This window comes from Penicillium hispanicum, assembly GCF_028827665.1.
Source record: "Penicillium hispanicum strain IBT 35686 chromosome Unknown utg000006l_segment0_segment0, whole genome shotgun sequence".
Taxonomy (NCBI): domain Eukaryota; kingdom Fungi; phylum Ascomycota; class Eurotiomycetes; order Eurotiales; family Aspergillaceae; genus Penicillium; species Penicillium hispanicum.
The window spans coordinates 3,327,879-3,345,385 of NW_026623198.1; the positions used below are offsets into that span (position 1 = coordinate 3,327,879).

General features: G+C 52.0%; 8 protein-coding genes across 8 annotated transcripts; 4 read left to right on the plus strand and 4 right to left on the minus strand.

The window, feature by feature from the left end:
- Positions 1 to 2,240: 2,240 nt before the first annotated feature.
- N7459_007587 (DUF1014 domain protein) lies at positions 2,241 to 3,045 on the plus strand (the record flags this gene model as incomplete). The annotated part of the gene is made up of 3 exons (XM_056946755.1): positions 2,241 to 2,297; positions 2,365 to 2,465; positions 2,538 to 3,045. The coding sequence occupies 3 exons, from the start codon at positions 2,241 to 2,243 to the stop codon at positions 3,043 to 3,045; spliced, it is 666 nt and encodes a 221-aa protein (XP_056798754.1).
- Positions 3,046 to 3,588: 543 nt separating this feature from the next.
- On the minus strand, positions 3,589 to 4,768 carry pex7 (putative peroxisome biosynthesis protein (Peroxine-7); the record flags this gene model as incomplete). Its single annotated transcript, XM_056946756.1, has 2 exons — positions 3,589 to 4,498; positions 4,605 to 4,768. The coding sequence occupies 2 exons, from the start codon at positions 4,766 to 4,768 to the stop codon at positions 3,589 to 3,591; spliced, it is 1,074 nt and encodes a 357-aa protein (XP_056798755.1).
- An 844-nt stretch (positions 4,769 to 5,612) lies between these two features.
- N7459_007589 (uncharacterized protein) lies at positions 5,613 to 6,431 on the plus strand (the record flags this gene model as incomplete). The annotated part of the gene is made up of 1 exon (XM_056946757.1): positions 5,613 to 6,431. The coding sequence occupies one exon, from the start codon at positions 5,613 to 5,615 to the stop codon at positions 6,429 to 6,431; it is 819 nt and encodes a 272-aa protein (XP_056798756.1).
- A 424-nt stretch (positions 6,432 to 6,855) lies between these two features.
- Positions 6,856 to 8,190, plus strand: N7459_007590 (putative CUE domain protein; the record flags this gene model as incomplete). The annotated part of the gene is made up of 1 exon (XM_056946758.1): positions 6,856 to 8,190. One exon carries the CDS (start codon positions 6,856 to 6,858, stop codon positions 8,188 to 8,190), a length of 1,335 nt encoding a protein of 444 aa, XP_056798757.1.
- A 519-nt stretch (positions 8,191 to 8,709) lies between these two features.
- On the plus strand, positions 8,710 to 10,731 carry N7459_007591 (GMC family oxidoreductase; the record flags this gene model as incomplete). The annotated part of the gene is made up of 6 exons (XM_056946759.1): positions 8,710 to 8,750; positions 8,806 to 8,925; positions 8,975 to 9,191; positions 9,244 to 9,780; positions 9,838 to 10,441; positions 10,499 to 10,731. The coding sequence occupies 6 exons, from the start codon at positions 8,710 to 8,712 to the stop codon at positions 10,729 to 10,731; spliced, it is 1,752 nt and encodes a 583-aa protein (XP_056798758.1).
- Positions 10,732 to 12,496: 1,765 nt separating this feature from the next.
- N7459_007592 (uncharacterized protein) lies at positions 12,497 to 12,832 on the minus strand (the record flags this gene model as incomplete). Its single annotated transcript, XM_056946760.1, has 1 exon — positions 12,497 to 12,832. The coding sequence occupies one exon, from the start codon at positions 12,830 to 12,832 to the stop codon at positions 12,497 to 12,499; it is 336 nt and encodes a 111-aa protein (XP_056798759.1).
- Positions 12,833 to 13,371: 539 nt separating this feature from the next.
- On the minus strand, positions 13,372 to 15,219 carry N7459_007593 (putative ubiquitin-conjugating enzyme; the record flags this gene model as incomplete). Its single annotated transcript, XM_056946761.1, has 4 exons — positions 13,372 to 14,180; positions 14,249 to 14,301; positions 15,042 to 15,116; positions 15,206 to 15,219. 4 exons carry the CDS (start codon positions 15,217 to 15,219, stop codon positions 13,372 to 13,374), a joined length of 951 nt encoding a protein of 316 aa, XP_056798760.1.
- A 351-nt stretch (positions 15,220 to 15,570) lies between these two features.
- N7459_007594 (uncharacterized protein) lies at positions 15,571 to 16,458 on the minus strand (the record flags this gene model as incomplete). Its single annotated transcript, XM_056946762.1, has 2 exons — positions 15,571 to 16,130; positions 16,191 to 16,458. Coding segments are annotated over 2 exons (828 nt in total), but the record flags the coding sequence as incomplete, so codon positions are not given.
- Between the last annotated feature and the right edge of the window lie 1,049 nt (positions 16,459 to 17,507).

Consider the following 17,507-nt stretch of genomic DNA (forward strand, 5'->3'; position numbering starts at 1 on the left):
TTCCTTGGCAAAGATTAATATTATTATAGAATGCTCATTATATCTAAATATCGCATGATCTACACACGGCGTCATCCTGCTATTATATATTGATCAGGTGACTACACAGGGCTAGTTGTTATTTAGTATGGCAATGGTTTACATGAACTACCTAGGTAGTGAATATGGTAACTTATGTCTGTGACAAAGAGCCTAAGACGAATCAAATTCGTAAAGGATTCAAGGTATTTTGTCAGTTCTTGGCGCCCTTGACTACGATAGTGTATAATCAGGTTAATTCTGCCCCAGTAAATCGTCCAATCGTTCGATTCACTGAGGTTTCGATCAAGGGTGTACAAATTAATGCGGGATCCTATATATACCCCCCCCCCCCCCCCTCCCGCGGGGCAACACACGATGATTTTAGAAGGATCATCCAGGATTGCTGGACCTCGTTTAACTACACAGGATTGGATAGGATCGCCGCTGAAGTTTGTTATGGCCGACTGCTCCGGTGGAGTCACTTATATACTGCGGTGTCTGTTCAGATAGCGAGTGAACGGAAATGGCTTGCAAAATGACCGCTAAAAGCTATGGATCATCACAGCGTCGTAACTCTGCGGACAGAATGGACACCTTTCCTTCTCAAAGAGTGTTCTTACGCGGCTTACGATGGATCTATTATATCATAGTGGTCTTGCGGCATGACGCAAGATCGTCATTCGGAGATATTGGGTATATTTCAACTAATAGAACGTTCTGGTATATTTGCAAATTCGTTAGTCAAATAGAAATACCAAGGTACCTATTATCAAAAGCATTTTCTCTAAATAGATGAAGCCACTGCGGATAACTTCTTTAAGATTAATGTAACTAATGTGGTAACCTAGCTCAGTTGAATCAATTCCGCTACAGCCCTTGGTAGGATATAACCCCTTTTCCTATCTAGAATAACTGAACGCCTTTTGAAGGAGACCTTCACAAAAGACTCCATATTGGTCTTGGAGTGACATGGTTATAACTTACCTACCCAGTGTCAATTAAAGGAACAAAAATAAACATCTATAGATAGATGGTGAGATTAAATCCAGAGCGCGGGAAGCGGTCGTGATGGCAGATTACTTACACAACTATTCGTTTCTTTCTATCTCCTATCTCTAGCCCTCTCTATAGACTGATCTGCACCAAGCGTGTGCAGATCTCTTCCTCATCAGATCGTGAAAACCTAGTTCGTCAAGGGAAGGAAATAACGTCCCTCTTGTTGAGCATAGTCTTTTCTCACTCTTCCTCAACACGAACCAGGCGGACGCTCAGTATAAATTGATTCGTCGATGGATCCTTCCCTCCTGCAAGTACCAGCATGCCCTTCATCGGGATTTGGTATCTTCACGACTCGAGCGCACTACTGCCCAGCCGTTATTGTTACCTAGGTAATTCTAGCGCCGCCAAGTATAGTCCAGCACTACGTGGGGGCTACGCGATAAGCGCTGCAGTGCGCCCGGTTTACAATGGGTCTCCCCACGAGATGCGGGATACTTGCCCTCTAAGCCAACTTGCAATAGTTACCTAGTCAGTTAGTTATTTCCCGTCAGGATTCTCGACCATGACCTCATCCAGCAATTTCCCACTCGAACCACTCACCGCCGAGCACAATGTCGCCCTCACAGAGCTCTGGTCCGCGGCATTTTCGGACCCCATCCTCCGCGCCTCTTCCCCATCCCTCATGGGGTGTGCCAGTGGTTGGAGGACGCCAAATGCCATGACCTGCCCAACAAGTCCTTGATAACGATGGTGCTGATGAATTCATATTCCCGTTAGAGACGTGGAAGTGGTCAACCAGCCCGTTCTATGCGGTAAAACATGACCAAGGAAAGATCGCATTAACAGTTTATCCATTCCGAATTGCTGTGATTAGCTAATCGCTCTGCCCTTCAGGCAGAATACCTAACTACCTACAGTAGGTAGCAATACAGACTTCTTCAATTGCTTGCGGCAAGTGAACCCAGATTTGGATTTCAAAATAATTTGGTCAGCAAGAGCCATTGTCGAAATTGTTATACCGATCTAGTCTTGCCTCATCCTGGAATTACATCGAAGCTCTGTGAATGCCCGATCGTGGATTAGTCACTACCAACTCGGCATAACCGCCTAGCAGATCAGGTCATGGATCAAGGGAATCCACTTTTTCACCCCCCTCTTCGCATCTCCCCTGTTCATCGGGTCCTGTCCAGCATATAGACCGGAACACATACACCATCAAAATGGCCGGAAAGAAAGGAGCAGGCGAGAATTCGAAGAAGGCCGCTGGCAACGCTCGGGTATGTTTTGACCCCGCCCCCGCCATCGTTGCCACCAATGCGACAACGCCCACTGACAGCTGCATAGAAAGCGGAAGCCGCAGCCAGCAAGAAGGCCGTGGAAGACTCGAAGCGCGCTGCGGAGGAGGACAAGCAATGGGCTAAGGGAGCCAAAGGCAGCTCCAAAAAGTAAGTCTGGCCCTCGGAGCTCTCTTTGGGGGGGGGGGACGGTGCGCTAACAAGATACTCTTTCTTTCACAGGGACGAAGCCGAAGCCAAGAAAGCCGAAGCTGCCCGCAAGAAGGCCGAGCGCGAGGCTCTCCTTGCCGCCGAGGAGGCATCCCAACCATCCAAGGCCAAGGGCGCCGGAGCCAAGACGGCACAGAAGAAGACCCGCGGCCTCGACCTTTCACAGCTGGACGATGCTCCCTCCGACAAGAAGGCTTCCGCTCTCAATGCCACAGGTATCGACAATGCGCTGGATGCTCTGTCTCTGACGAACAAGGATACCTCCAAGGTGGAGCGCCACCCGGAGCGGAGATTTAAGGCGGCCTACGCGGCGTTCGAGGCGCGACGGCTACCCGAGATTGAAGAGGAGAACCCCGGACTGCGCCGACAGCAGCGTATTGACCTTTGCCGGAAGGAGTTTGACAAGAGTGAGGAGAACCCCTTCAACCAGGTTCACGTGCGTGTCAACGCTTCGAAGGACGAGATTGCCCAGGTCAGGGAGCAGGAGCGACAGAAGACGGAGTCGAGACTGGGTAAATAAGCCGGTTCCTCCACCAGTATCACGGGAAACTGAGCGGCGACGAACGGCACTTGAATATTTGGACCTTTCCCCAATATCTGGGATACTGTCTAAAGCACCAGGAGACTACTGCATATCAGCGTTGCGCTGCCAGAGCTAGGCACGACTTTACTGCGGGCTTTGAAGATGACGGTTTGTGGATGCTCTGGTAGAGCTGATAGAGTGAAGTAAAGCGATCTTCCCATCAACGGCCGACGACCCATCGAGTCCATCTGATTCATGTCTTATGCATTTTTAGCTTGGGCTGGGACAAAATTTACGAAATGCAATGACTGATATCATTTACTATTTTCTCCCGTAAAACGAAGAAACCGCAGCCCTTAGTCCGCAGTTGGAAGTATCATACAGGAATATTCGTCTACAAAACCTCTTCCCGTTTCCTATTCCGAAGCACATCTCCGAAGCGACGCGTGGGTATTTCATCAGGGTTCCCCTCCAGCTACAGCGCAAGCGCAAAACACACCTCCAGGCCAGCTAGGTTCGTTGTAATGCAAAATCAGTAATTCAAGTCATGGCGCCTCGCACATCCCATACATAGAGGGATTCATCCCATCCGACACTGGCACACCACCCCTCGCTACCGAACAGACACCAGTCGACGCCCGTCACAAACTCGGTGTGTCTGCCCATCCGGCCAAGCTCCGTCCCGACAACCGGACCCGCCGGACCAGAGCGCATGAGATCCACATCGCCGACCTGGGCTGCGTCTGACCGGTCACTCCATACACGACAGGTCATATCGTAGCTTGCACTGAGGAGCACGTTGGAGAGATGTGGCGACCAGGCCAGCTTCCGGACAGCGTAGTCGTGGCCGAGCATAGTGGCTAGGGGCCCTTGCTGCGGGGCACGGATATCGAATGTGCGAATTGCTCGATCAACACCGGCCGTTGCCAGGACTGTGGGGCGGTATTTGTTCCAATCGTGGGTGAGTGCTTCGGCAGGCGGAGTGGCAGCGGGTGGAATACCTGGCTGTCCTGGGATTGCGGGCGGGGCGGGGGCTGCATGGATGGGAATCTGAACGGCGAGGTGGTTGGAGGCTGAGGCTGGAGTGCGCAGGTCGAAGACGCGCACGTAGGAGTCGGATGTGACGCAGGAGATGAGGTCTGGATTGTGAGGGCAGAATGCGGCAGAGTAGGTGCAGCTGTGCGTGGGGAGAGTGAGGAGCGATTGCGGACGATGCGGTGACCAGACGCGCACAGTGCCATCCCAACTGCTAGAGCAGAAGCGGTCTTTGGCAACAAGGTTCCAGTTGACACTGAATACCTCTCGGCCGTGCTCTTTCCAGTTCTGAATGGGGTAGTCGTTGGCGGTGCAGTCGAACAACTTGATGCTGCCGTCGCCCGATGCTGTGAGAACCTGGTTCTCGTGGATTTCTGACCAGGCTAGATCATAGAGGGAGTCTTGTGTAGTAAACCTGGTAGGCACAACATGGCATCATTGTTAGCTTGGGTCATGTCCAGCCACGTGAACGAGCAACAGATCAAACGGTGGGTGTGTGCATTCCAACAGATCTGACCTACCACTTCACAGGAACGATCCCATTGGGAGTCAGCTCCAAGATAAACAGACGGCCATTGCCTACCAGACCAAAATTGGCTGAGCTCGCAACTGCGAGCCTGTTATCGAAGAAGGGCGAGTACTTGACCGCGCAACCGTTGAAGCCCTGTGTGCGGAAGTGAAGCATAATTAACGACTGACCGGGCGCGACCGATCTTCAAGAACAAGAAGCAGCAGAAAATTGAGAACACATCCAAGCAGTCAGGGTATCACAGGCAAAATGACGCGTTGAGCAGCATGACTCCCGTGCGTTGTGAAGTGGGATCGTCAGGATTGCGGGGAGAATCAAATGCGCTGGGCCGAGGTTGAAATTGGCGGCGCCAACCTTATCGGGAGGCGTCCCGCTCGCAACTACTCCGGTCTACTTGCATTTGGTCCCTCTGCAGTGCAATTTCAACGGATGAAAGTACTTAAATTCTATCCTCTTTCATCCCACTTTTCATATAAATTACTGTAGACCATGTCTGGATGGACTTCACGAAGAGCCGATGACTGAGTACTATCTCGGTATGAACTTGCACGGTCAATGAGAAAATTCATCGAATTCGATATTACCTACGTTGGTGATACACTTTTTGGTCTTAAACGAACTATTTCAATCCAGAGCACCCTGGATCCTGTCTTTGTTTTGCAGACCTAGATTGATAACCCAACGAGAAGGAAAACCCGAGGATCACTGACGTCAACCGCTGACGGACGGTTCACTAGTTAGTCAGGTAACTACTACTTATTTAACTATTTAAGTATCTGGCTATCGGATAGGCCGAAAGACCGGTCTAGGCAATCCAAGCTTTTGGGCCTTCAGTTTTCTTTCCCGAACAATTCAACTATTGGTAGACTTGGGTTGACCTTGACACCGGAACTAGAACCCTTTTTACAATTCGCCTCTTTGCTCGCGAGGACATGACGCCATACTTAGCAAGCTCCTGGGGTTTTCTGTCTCTTTTACTATTCCACCTCTTCATGGCACGATGGGGCATCAGTCTCAAACTTCCTCGCGACTGAATTCTGGCATTGACGCGACGGTTGCCATGGCCGAGCAAGAAAACTTTACCTCCTCGGCCGACATCTTTCTTCAAGATGAGGTCTCCCGACTTGGGTCTTCTCCAGGCCTTCGGTCTTTGCCCCCAAATCCAACTCGCGATTTTCTTCTCCTCACATGGGGCCCGATAGTTTATCGGACCTTTTACGCCCCAGACACCAAACAGCTTCTGCAAGCTTTTCTCCGCTGTCTCAACGATGCGGTCAGCCGTTCATTGCGCCAGACACTATCGGGCTCAGAGGAGCAATTGCATCTGTTGGAAACGACATACGCTTCAAGGGTATTCAGTACGAAGAGCAGGTACGATGGAATCAACGAAGAGAAAGTCCGAGAGGCATTCCACGACTACAAAGTGTCACTGGCAATACCAGCGGCAGACCTTCCAAGCAGGCTGCGCGTTTGTCTGATGGTTGATAAGGCGGTGCTGTCACAATTTCGAGGGATGTTGAGCAAGTCTGGCAAATTGAAGAAGGATGCCGATCTGGGACGGAGCTGGGTGAAGCTTGTCGAGGAGAATTTCCCGGATGGTCGGTTTGGTGACCGACCATATGTTGCAACTGTGGAAAGGGACGAATCTGATGGAGTGGGAGATTATAGGAATAATCGGGGGGAATATCATGGCTGGACCATGGTGGCCCTGTTGGCCTTGGTTGAGGTGTTGGATGGGCTGCGGCAGATGAAATATTTGGTGGAATACCATCGTGAAGGCCGAGTGTACATGGGAGAGGGCAAATGGAGCAGTGGGTAGGCCCGTCCATGCTTGGGAAGACGTCACGGCATTTGACATCGATCTTGTATAGGACAAACGATTTGAACATGGATATGCTCCCCACATTTCTCATGCTTCCCTCCTAGTTATATAGTCTGGATAATGACGCCGAGGCATTAACGCTTGCCTCACAAGGCATCAACGAGCAGCCCGTTTGATTGGTCAGTTCGGCATCAATCATGTGCCGATAAGGCCTTATCGGGATCGTGAAGAAGAGCCGCTTCCTCAATCGCATCCTACTTATCCTAGCGCTGGGTTATGGGAATCGATGGATGCTTTCGTCTCGAAGAAAAAGCGACGGTTATCTCCGTCAGCAGGTCCAGTCAGCGTGTATCGCCCCGGGGCATCGACGTGCTCACATGAAGTGCCCTCGAGCGATGAATCAACTGATATCAAGCTGGCCATGCTGGTTTCACTACACCCTAATATTCCGCAGGATGATCTCTTGGACGTCCTTATTTCCTGTGATGGCTCTGTCGAGAACGCATCATCCCTTCTCTCCTCCCAAGGCGACGCAATGAATGCAGTGGCCAAAAAGCGGACAGCTTTTGGATCGGCCCCAGCCGTCCAGACATCCTTATCCTCACACATCTTGGCCCAGAACAAGGACGGGTCATTTTCCCCGTTGAAAGAAAGGCAAACGAGACCTCTAGCTACCAGGAAGGGCACCACATTGCATCTTTTCGACCCCGAGGACATCGCCGCTCACACGCCTTGCACGATCATCCACAATTTCCTGCCGGCCGAAGAGGCCAACACACTCCTTGTCGAGCTCTTAGAAGAGTCAAAGGAGTTCTCGAAATACGAATTCCAGCTATTTGAACGCACGGTGCAGAGTCCTCACACCGCAAGCCTGTACGTGTCCACGCCCGAGGAATACCGGCAGCAAACCTCCGAGTATACCTACGGCGGCACCTATCGGTCAAACGTACGACAGGCAACATCGAAGCTACGTGCTGTATCGGGGAAAGTTCAACGTATCGTGAACGAGGAAATTCAGAAGCGCATCCGCGATGTCTACCCCGGCGGAAAAAAACTGAAATATCAATCCCCCAAGGAATGGCGACCGAACGCAGCCTTTGTCAACTGCTATGACGGCCCTGCCGAGAGTGTGGGATACCACTCGGACGAGCTGACCTATCTGGGACCACACCCAGTGATTGGCAGCTTGAGCCTGGGCGTGGAACGAGAATTCCGAGTTCGCCGTGTTGCCCCCCGGGACGAGGACGGCGAAGATGCAGCGGAAAAAACAACCGACGAGGGAATCGCTAGCTCGCCCTCGAAGCTAGTTGCAAACCACAATTCCTCCACAAGCCGAGCCGATTCCCAAGGCCAGATTTCCATTCATCTGCCCCATAACTCTCTTCTGGTTATGCATGCAGAGATGCAGGAGGAATGGAAGCATGCCATTGCCCCTGCGCAAACGATCTCACCGCATCCGATCGCGGGTAATCGGCGGATCAATATCACCTACCGTTGGTATCGCGACACTTTACACCCGCGATACACGCCTCGGTGTCGCTGTGGGATGCACACAATTCTACGCTGTGCGCAGCGCAAGCAGGAGACTCGTGGGCGGTACATGTGGATGTGCTATGCCGGGTTTGCGCCGGGCAACAAGGGCTGTTCGTTCTTCCAGTGGGCGGAATTCGACGACGATGGTGATCCGATCTGGGAACAAAACCAGAAGCGCGAGGACGCTGCACCGGCTCTAGCTAATCTTTCAGCGTCGCAATGATGCAGCGGAAGATCTAGCAGGGTAGTACCGCATATGCATGCATCAATGGCCTAAGAGCTGCATGGTGCGTCGAAGTACCCCTAATTGAGCAGCTTTGGAAAACTCGCTCCCTGAACCGTGCGTCCTGGATATGGCATAGCATCACCACGTGGAGATGCATCTACTCAACCAAAGCATCGATGGGTATCGAGAATAAGACTGTGCAGGGAAGGCCACGATTCCCGCGGAAATCTGTAGCGCATTCCGCCTTCCAAGACTTGCAAAATCATCGGCGCATTCAGCAAAGCTAAATTAGCCTCAGAGCTAATGCTCGGCCCAATGAAAGCGCCCTGTCTCGTTCGTCTATTTGGTCAGTCCGCGGCACGTATCTCAGAGCGGAATCAACCACGGCGAAGTCGTGTAACCGGGTGCGGGGAACGATACGAGCTTCCGTCATTTCAAGTCGCGAGGGTTGCCAGAACTTTTGGAGTGTGCCATATTTTCATTTTTTGACACATTCTGCACCCGTGCATCTTCGTCATGGCTTCTGCAAGTCAAACTTATGACTATATTGTATGCGGGTAGGTGGTCCGTCAAGAGCAAGTAATGAATATTCACATACTAACTGAAGAACAGAGGGGGCACATCTGGCTGCGTCGTCGCTGGTCGCCTGGCTGAGAATCCTGAAATCACAGTCCTCCTTCTCGAGGCTGGACAGCATAACAAAGACCTCGAGAACGCACATATGACTGGCGGGTGAGAGTTGCATGGACTATAAGATAGACCATGAGACTGATGCCAGCAGATGGTCGAACCTTTTCGACTCGGAGACGGACTGGAACTTCATCACACCTCCAATGCCTGGAGTGAGCAATCGCCAGGTCAAATTGAGTCGCGGTCGGTTCCTGGGTGGATGCAGTGGCTGCAATGGCACGTTGTGCATTCGCGGCTGCAAGCAAGACTATGATGACTGGGGCTTGGAGGGATGGAGCGGCGAAGAGTTTTTCACATCGATGCGAAAGGTATTCTCTTCCAAGGTCTTGTTTTTTCAATCAAGCAAGTTAATTCTCACAGTCGGAAACATTCCATTCCAAGTCATGGTTCCAAGCCGATGCCACAAGCCACGGCTACTCGGGCCCGCTCCACACAGAGCCACACGACCTGGCTCCCATCTCGAACCTCCTCATGGACTCATTTGTCTCGCAGGGTCTTCCCTTGAACCATGACATGTTCAGCACGGGGGAGGTACCCCATGGATGCGGCCATGCCCCACGTACTGTGTACGAGGGTATCCGTACGACGGGAGCTGATTTCGTCACCAAGACGAACCTTCGCGGAAACATCACCGTCAAAACTGATACCACAGTCGACAAGATCATTTTCACCAAACAAGGCATTCAACCCCGTGCCTCTGGTGTTGCTACCAGTGCATCCGAGAGCACATCAAAGACATATTATGCCCGGAAAGAAATTATCATCTCCAGTGGCGCATACTGCAGTCCCGCCATTCTCCTACGCTCCGGCATCGGACCCAAGCAAGAGCTCGATAAGCACAATATTGAATGCACGGTGAACTCACCAGGCGTTGGAAAAAACCTCATGGATCACCTAGTATGCTCGCCCCCCCCCCCCAACAAAGCTCGAATGACACAGCTAACAAGATCCCAGATCGTCTTCATGTTCTATGAAACCGAGAAACCAGATCTCACAAACGACTACCACGTCCACCACGACGACAACTTTGAGAAGACATACGCACTCTGGAAAGAAAAGAAGACAGGCTTCCTCTCAACATTCCCCTTCGGCGCATTCGCCTACGCCCGACTAGACGAGCGCCTAAAGGACGAGCCACTATGGAAAAACGCACCTCGCGCCCCGGGCCGCGACCCCATGGGCCTGACGCCCAAGCAACCGAACGTTGAGTTCTTCACCACGGAGCTGTACGGGGGCCCGAAGCAGTATGACCAGTTTCCGATTAACCACCAGCACGCCTTCTCGATGATCGCGGAGCTGTTCGCGCCGAAGTCGCGGGGGTCGGTGACGCTGAAATCTGCGGATGCGACTGAGAACCCCGTCGTTGACTGCAATTATCTGGATGATCCGATGGATGTGCTGGTGCTTAGTGAGGCGTGTCGCTTTGGCAACGAGATTGTCATGAACGGGGCCGGGACGAAAGATATCGTGAAAGGGTCCTGGCCGCCAAGCTTGAATCACCATACGTACAAGTCTAGGGAGGACTGGGTGCCGTATGTCAGAGAGCATGCCACTACTTGTAAGTTCTGGGCCGTTGGATCTGGAACAGTGGTCCGTGGTGACTAACACGGCATAGGCTACCATGCTGCAGGTACATGTGCGATGGGTAAGAAGGATAACCCCATGGCTGTGCTTGACGAGAAGCTGCAGGTGAGGGGCGTTTCTGGGCTGCGAGTTGCGGATTGCAGTGTCATGCCTACTTTGCACGGCGGGCACACCCAAATGCCGGCGTATGGGATTGGGGAGAAGTGCGCCGATCTGATCAAGGAGACTTGGCGACAGACTGGTAATGTTTACCCTCGCATCTGAGTATCGCGGCGTACATGGAGACAAGCTAGCTTTTCAACTAAGGGGAAATAAGAAGGGCACATTAACAACATCTTCTGTGTGCTCTTCTATGGGCTGCGGTGCGGCCAGATTCGCATGTAACTCTCTTGGAAGGATTAGGCGAACGTAGCTACGGACGACGACATGAGTATTGCAATTTTTCAATTGAGACCAACTATCTTCCAAGCCTGCCGCAACTCTCACGTATAGATATAGGCGTCAGGAATAAAAGAAACGCCATAAGAATAGCAAAATAAAAAGAAGCCAAGCGCGTAGTTCTCCCTGTCCACGAACTCACATACTGCACTTTTTGCCCTGTTGAATGGCAGTAACTCCAATTGTCCGAACATCTTGAGAACTGTACAAAGATGTACTCCTATTGCGAAGGATAGTCAGGTTTGTTTCCGCATGGATGCTGCTAGGCGCGGGCAACAGAGAATGCTGGTACTCAATATGAGCGGTCAAAATTGGCTGCGTAATCTCCTCCGACGAATATTCTTCCAGGAGGGAGTTGATCTGATTCAGCAGCTCTTCAATCAAAGGATGATGACCTGCAGCGTTACTGTCCTTGGCTTGGGGGGTTGATTGAGCGGACGCGGGCACACGGATCTGAACAGGGACAGACCAAGTCTCTCCGGGGCGAAGGGAGATGAGACGACAATCTTCGATAACCGATTGAATCACACATCCATCACAAGGAGCAACAGATAATTTCAAATCGAGAATAGAACCAGGGCGTATTCCAGTGCGAAGTTGTCGAATGACTTTGGACACCTTTCGCATGAAGTGAGACTGCTTGGCTGCCGCATCATCGAAGCCGACATTATAAGATATGTGCCATCCTGGCAGAGAGGTCGCATTTTCCAAAGGGAAGCAAGTCTGAGGAGTAATGGTATGAAAACCAATATTCTGGTCAATGAAAGGTATGGAGAAATGTCTTCGAGGCGTTGCAGAAACAAAAAACAAATGGCAAAATGCAGCCCGCGGAGAATTCCGAAAGACTGCAGAAGCTTGCTGGATAGCACGTTCCATTTCCACATTGGCCCTCTTGCTCTTGAGTCCTTGGCGTTTAGAAAAGTTGTTCAGGGCGCTGCGGACAGTGTCTGGTGAATGAAACCCCAATGGAAGCGGTAGCTTGAACCCACGCCTTGTCTCTCCATCTAGATACGCCAAAGCTACTCTGTCATGGTTTTGGGTGAGGTGGGAGGCGAGAACCGAGGAGCCCAAGGTGATCTGCGCTATAAGATTGACCGATGGTTGGGGCCTGGGAAGCAAGTCACTTTAGTATCCAAAATACCCGGAGCCAACCGAGGAACTTACACGCTATCAAGGAGAATAAGAATGTCGAGGGGAGCAAGCCCCGATGTGGCCGGAGACGGTATAGAGTTGACATCGGCCGTCACATGGACGGTAGTCCATAAAGACATAGCCTCCAGGCCAATATAGACTTGGTCGGTTGCTGCTCTCACATTGACGAATGTGACAGGCAAGTCCATGGGACATAGGGAATCAAAAACTCTTCCATCTTTGAAGCTTGTAAGGCGCTGTCCGAGTCCCGTTGTTGACCTCGCGTCGATAGAGGAACTGGCCGAGCTGGAAGACAGACATGACTCTAGCCCATCCCAAGAACCAGAGCTCCAGCGGACTACTAGTCGAGGCGGTAAGTCATACCCACTTCTGTTTCTGTGTTCCTGAAGGTTGCCACCAGACTGCTGCTTCGTGATTTGCATGTCAGCGAGATGAAAATTCAATGGAGCTGGCTGATAACCACCTTGTCCACGAATGGATCCTCGACCGAATCGGAGTTATCGCTCATGACTGGATGGGCGCTAGACTGTCGAACCTTGATGACTTCAATCCGGTACAAACTGTCACTAAGAGATGGTGTCCTGGTTGATGTTGCTGGTTCGATGGAGTCATCGCTCCCGCTGGCGGCCAGAGATGAATGTCGACGAGGGATCCATGGGAACGACGCAGACGAACTGAAGCTCTGGCTTCGACTTCGCGGTGTACGGATCCTCTTCACAGTGAGTGGCTCGGGTGCTTCCTCGTCCACCGTGCTCAGCGCTCTACACTTGCTCATGGCTGGAGACGGGCCCAGCATAATCGAGCGGTGCATCAGACAAATCCGTTCCTCGAATCCCACGAGAACTCTCCAGGTCGGAGTTGATCCTCTTCTTCCTTTTGTAGCGAGGTCGGCGGCAATGGAACCAAGCGAGCCACGCAGGTCTAACACGGTGACAACTCCAGTACTCGGAGCACGCAAGAGCCACGGCCACTGCAGCGAACAGAGTGACGATAGGAACGAGAACCAATGCAATAAGCAATGCAGAGCTCTTGAAATCCAGAGATAAAGTATTGGTCATTTTGTGCGGATGGTGATCCGGTTTGTTAGAACAGGAGTGGATGGAAGATGAAAAGTCTGGCCGATGCGCCTGCCATTTACAGGCAGGAACGATGGAGCCGAGGTAACTGAGCACTAGCATTTGCTGGGTATATTGAGGCAAGCACGAATCGTCACTCTTTATGTACGTTCACCACCGACTCCATCTTCTCCTTGACCGAGCTCAAGGTCGCTTCGTCCAGCCGGGAAAAGCGAATCTGGATCCAGTCAGCAACTATTCAGCTAAGCATATCTCGTGAACTTACCATCTCATCTCCACCCCCACGTGCAGCGCTTCCAAAGAGTATCGGCTCGGAGTGGCTTGCCTCAATCTCATCTTGCACCCGCCGCGCCCAGATACCATCCCAATGCCAGTCCCCGGGAAGCCGGGCTTGCGGGCTCCCTCGTTTTAAGTCGCCAGGACCATGACCACCTCGCCGGTGTGCTTTCCACGCATGCCATGCCCCAGGATTCCCCGCAGCATCAACCGGCAGTGAGTCCAACACGGCTTCGTCGTCAAAGGTTGACCGGATATAATCCAAAAGCTCCGCAACCGGGACAACCTTCCTTGGCTCCACAAACTGATCTGCGGATGGTACTTGTGCAACGCGAGGTGTAGGATCAATGTTGTCAGCCTCGCCCTCATCATTGACACGGTTCTTGGAAGATACGGAGTCCGCCGATGGGTCAGATGGGACGTTGCCGTCTGCTTTGGGTGCCGCCGACGTTGATCCTTCTCCAGACGCAAAATCCGTACTGCTGCTGCTTACATTCCGAGACGAAGCTTGTGAAGCCACACCATTGCGCTTGGCCCTGCCAAACCAATGAGGAAATCCATGGCGCAGACTGAACCCACCAGGCGGCAGGCGCTCCTCATCCGTCGCACTGACCGGATTGTCACTGGCGGAGTTTGTGCTGAATGTATACGTTGTGAGGGGGACGATCAATGGGTGGAAAACATCGGTCGCGAAGGTGACGAGAGGTGGGAGGTCGGGGTAGACGTCTGGGAAGCGGATCTGGAAACGCAGGACGGCCGAAGCGTAGGGACCTTAGGATTCTGGAATCAGTCGCAGATTCATGGTGAAAATGGGGTGACTTCAAAGGATGCACACTCACCGGAGCGAACGAAGACCACGCCATTCCAAAGAGTCGGATCTCCGGGAGCAAGGCTCACATAGACCCCTGGTGGTGCTGCATGCCGCAAGCTTGCGCTGCACAGGTCAATATACAGGCCTCCAATGGGGGGGATGACATGAATTCCTCACAATTCAAGATGAAGCTGCTGCTTCCGTAGAGACGGAATGCAGGGTAACCTGGTGGTTGACATGGTCGAGCAGGCCGGTGTCGCGGAGATGAGCTGAGGTGTTCCTCCGGACTCAACCCAACCCCGGGCCGCTTATCGGCTTATCGGAGATCAACATGTTGTCGTCCCAACGTATGCTTCAATTTGTCTCTTTCGTGCGCCGTATGAACCATCACCACAAGGCTGGCAGCGAGTCATGTTGCTCAACAAGTCTCAGAACCCACTAGTGTCCTATGGACCTGCTATAAGGGGCTGCGACTGTCGAAGTCATCGAGCAACGGGGAGCTACAAATGAGCCTGACATTGCGAATGATGGCCAACTTCCAGCTGAGACACTCGCCTCAAACCAAACCCCCTGGAGGTCAATTGCAAAATGAAAACAATCGGCATTTGCATTCCCACCATTGAGGGTGGCGTCATCTGTCATCAAGAGACTGGCCGTGAGGCCATGAGACGAGGGGTCTTCTGTCCTCAAATTATCACCCACACTTCTCTGTAGGAGGGGATCGAGAGAGCCTCCAAGGACAATGACTTCGACTCATTTTCGGATGTCCTGAGTGACTCCATCAATCGCAGCCAATGCCAGTGCAGACTTTGCTCTCATACCAAACACCGGTCATATCGTGTTTGACGATACGGCTGCCGAATCCACAATTCCGGTCATCAGTATTCTGGAGGTCACTGCCGATTACTGGCTGAGCCACGCTTCAAGCGGGTTGGTGTACTTGGCACCACTCCTACGGTCGACAAACGAATTTATTGTGGCGTACTGGAGAAGAGGCATCACTCCGGTCTATGCTCCTCCGGCCGATCGGCAAGTGGTCATGGCTGTCACAGGCGGCTCTGGACTTTGCTTCCATGGAGTGATCTTCTTTGTTCCCGCAGTCAGTCGCTCAATGGGCATACAGTTGTCCCGAAACATGCGCACCAACGAATAGTACTCTTTCCTTACAGATCAAACAACTCCCTTCCACTCGACCTATTCCCCATCTTGGCAGTATAAGAGTCGAGCCTGGTAGTTTCGAATATTCGGCCAGGAAACAAATCCCCATGCCTCAAGTTCAAGTTCAACGCTGTTCTATCTGGAATGACAAGGCATCTAATTCTATTTCCGGTCGCAACAGACCCAGATGCATCATGCCCTTACCCAGTCCCTCGTATACACTCCAGCAATGCCCTCGATCCACCAAGATGTGAGATTCCCCACCGCAGCGCCAACTCTCCCCTCATTGAATTTGCAGACGGCGGAACCAATATTGACGCTACTTTTGCCAAGCTCATCTGCTGCATAGAGCGTCGTCGTGACAATGCGCTCTGTGATACGATGCGACCGCTCATATTCATAGACCTGGCGTAGAAAGAGCCTTGCATACGGTAGGATAAACCGGATGAGAAGAAAGAGCTGCACAATGCTGGATGCAAGAAGTCTGTGTAGGTACGACCTCGTCGGCTGTATCATCTTCCAACGCCCCGTCGCTTCTAGAGATGTTCCAGATGGCCCTAGACACGTCGCCAATGAAGTCTTCACGGGTTCTGGCATGCGATGTTGCAGCATCATGGTCTCCTCGGGATTGAGATCCAACGGCAGCGCATCTAGCAAGTACATCACGGCGCTGATGTAGAGCGACCGAGCCAGACGCCCATCGGCCTGGGGCTGCTGTGCTTCGTAGCCTGCATTGCGGAGGAGGTTTAATGCTAGCCAAAAGCAATCAGTGTATCTGTCTGTTGATGTTTCTTTGCGACTTCAACGCTCACCGGGGACAACACAGTTCCATTTCAACCCCGAGTCGGTCACGCACTTTGCGGGGTCACCGCTATTGCCTATCTGCGGGCTCTCTGAGGCTCTCGAGGCTGATTCAGAACAGTCCAGTGTGTCGCTGGCCGTAGAATGCCGCCGGGCCTCCCTAGCTGGTAGTTCCGGCATTTGGCAGTGGCAGGGTAGGTGAGGTTCAGACGAAGATGCCAGCCCATAAGATGCAGTTCTGTCCGTCTCGCTTTCCGCCTTGGTATTGATACATCTTCCCTATTTACAACACATGTAGGTACCTATATAGCTACAGGTGTAGCTATTGGTGTGTCAAGATACCTCTAAGGTACTAAAATGAGGTTTATCTACCAGGGGGCTAACGGCGCCCCCCGGACCCCCAGCCGTAGGGGGGATGCACCGTAGAATGTATGCGGAGCGAAGCGCTTTATCCGCGGTTTTGAATGATTACATGATCAAAATTTATGAAGATACTGGATCATACTGGCCAGTGCTGCTTGCTGGCTAGTGCTGCTCGATGGCACTGCTCGCTGGCCAGTGCTGCTCGCTCGCCAGTGCTGCTCGCTATTCTGTTTATCTTAGTTCTGTAAAGGGTAAGGTGCGTAGGCATGTAGCTATGATAGAACGGGTAAGGTGGGTGGGCCGCTATGGGGGCCAGCAGGCCAGTGAGACGCGTCGTAGGGGGCTGACCGCTGAGCTGTATAGCCAATCAATAGGGCCGACTGTGATAGGCAGAATTGCTACATCCACCGCCTACGGGAGCCAATTGTGGCCCGTTTTTCTGCCAACAGGAGCCAATCAGGGGCCGTTTAGGTGGGTGCCTTGGTGGCCTGAATGATTTCCGCTACTATTGGGGGGTATAGCCAATGATAGAAAAGGGGGCTAAAAAGACTAAGTGGGGGATAATCTGTCTGTGGGCTAATTAAACGCATGATAGATGTGGGCCGAGTACTGTAAACAGCCAATTAGACGCGTAGCAAACAAAGTCAGGTGACTGTGACAGGCAGAATTGCTACATCTACCGCCCTGTATCCAGCCAATCAGGGGCGGGAATTCTTTTGGCCTGAAAATTAGACGTATCTGGCACTTTTCCAGAGATGTAATATGCTCCGCTTCGCTCCGCAATTATTCAAATACCCCTTTAGGCGCGTCTGATTACCCCATTACAAACTTTAATATTGTCACTATACCTAGATAGGCTAGTACAAACTCCCGATCAGGATAAGTCATATAACCCACTAGCCATCTGGATCACTGCTACATTCACTGCTACACTCATTGCTACATTCACTGCTAAATTCACTGCT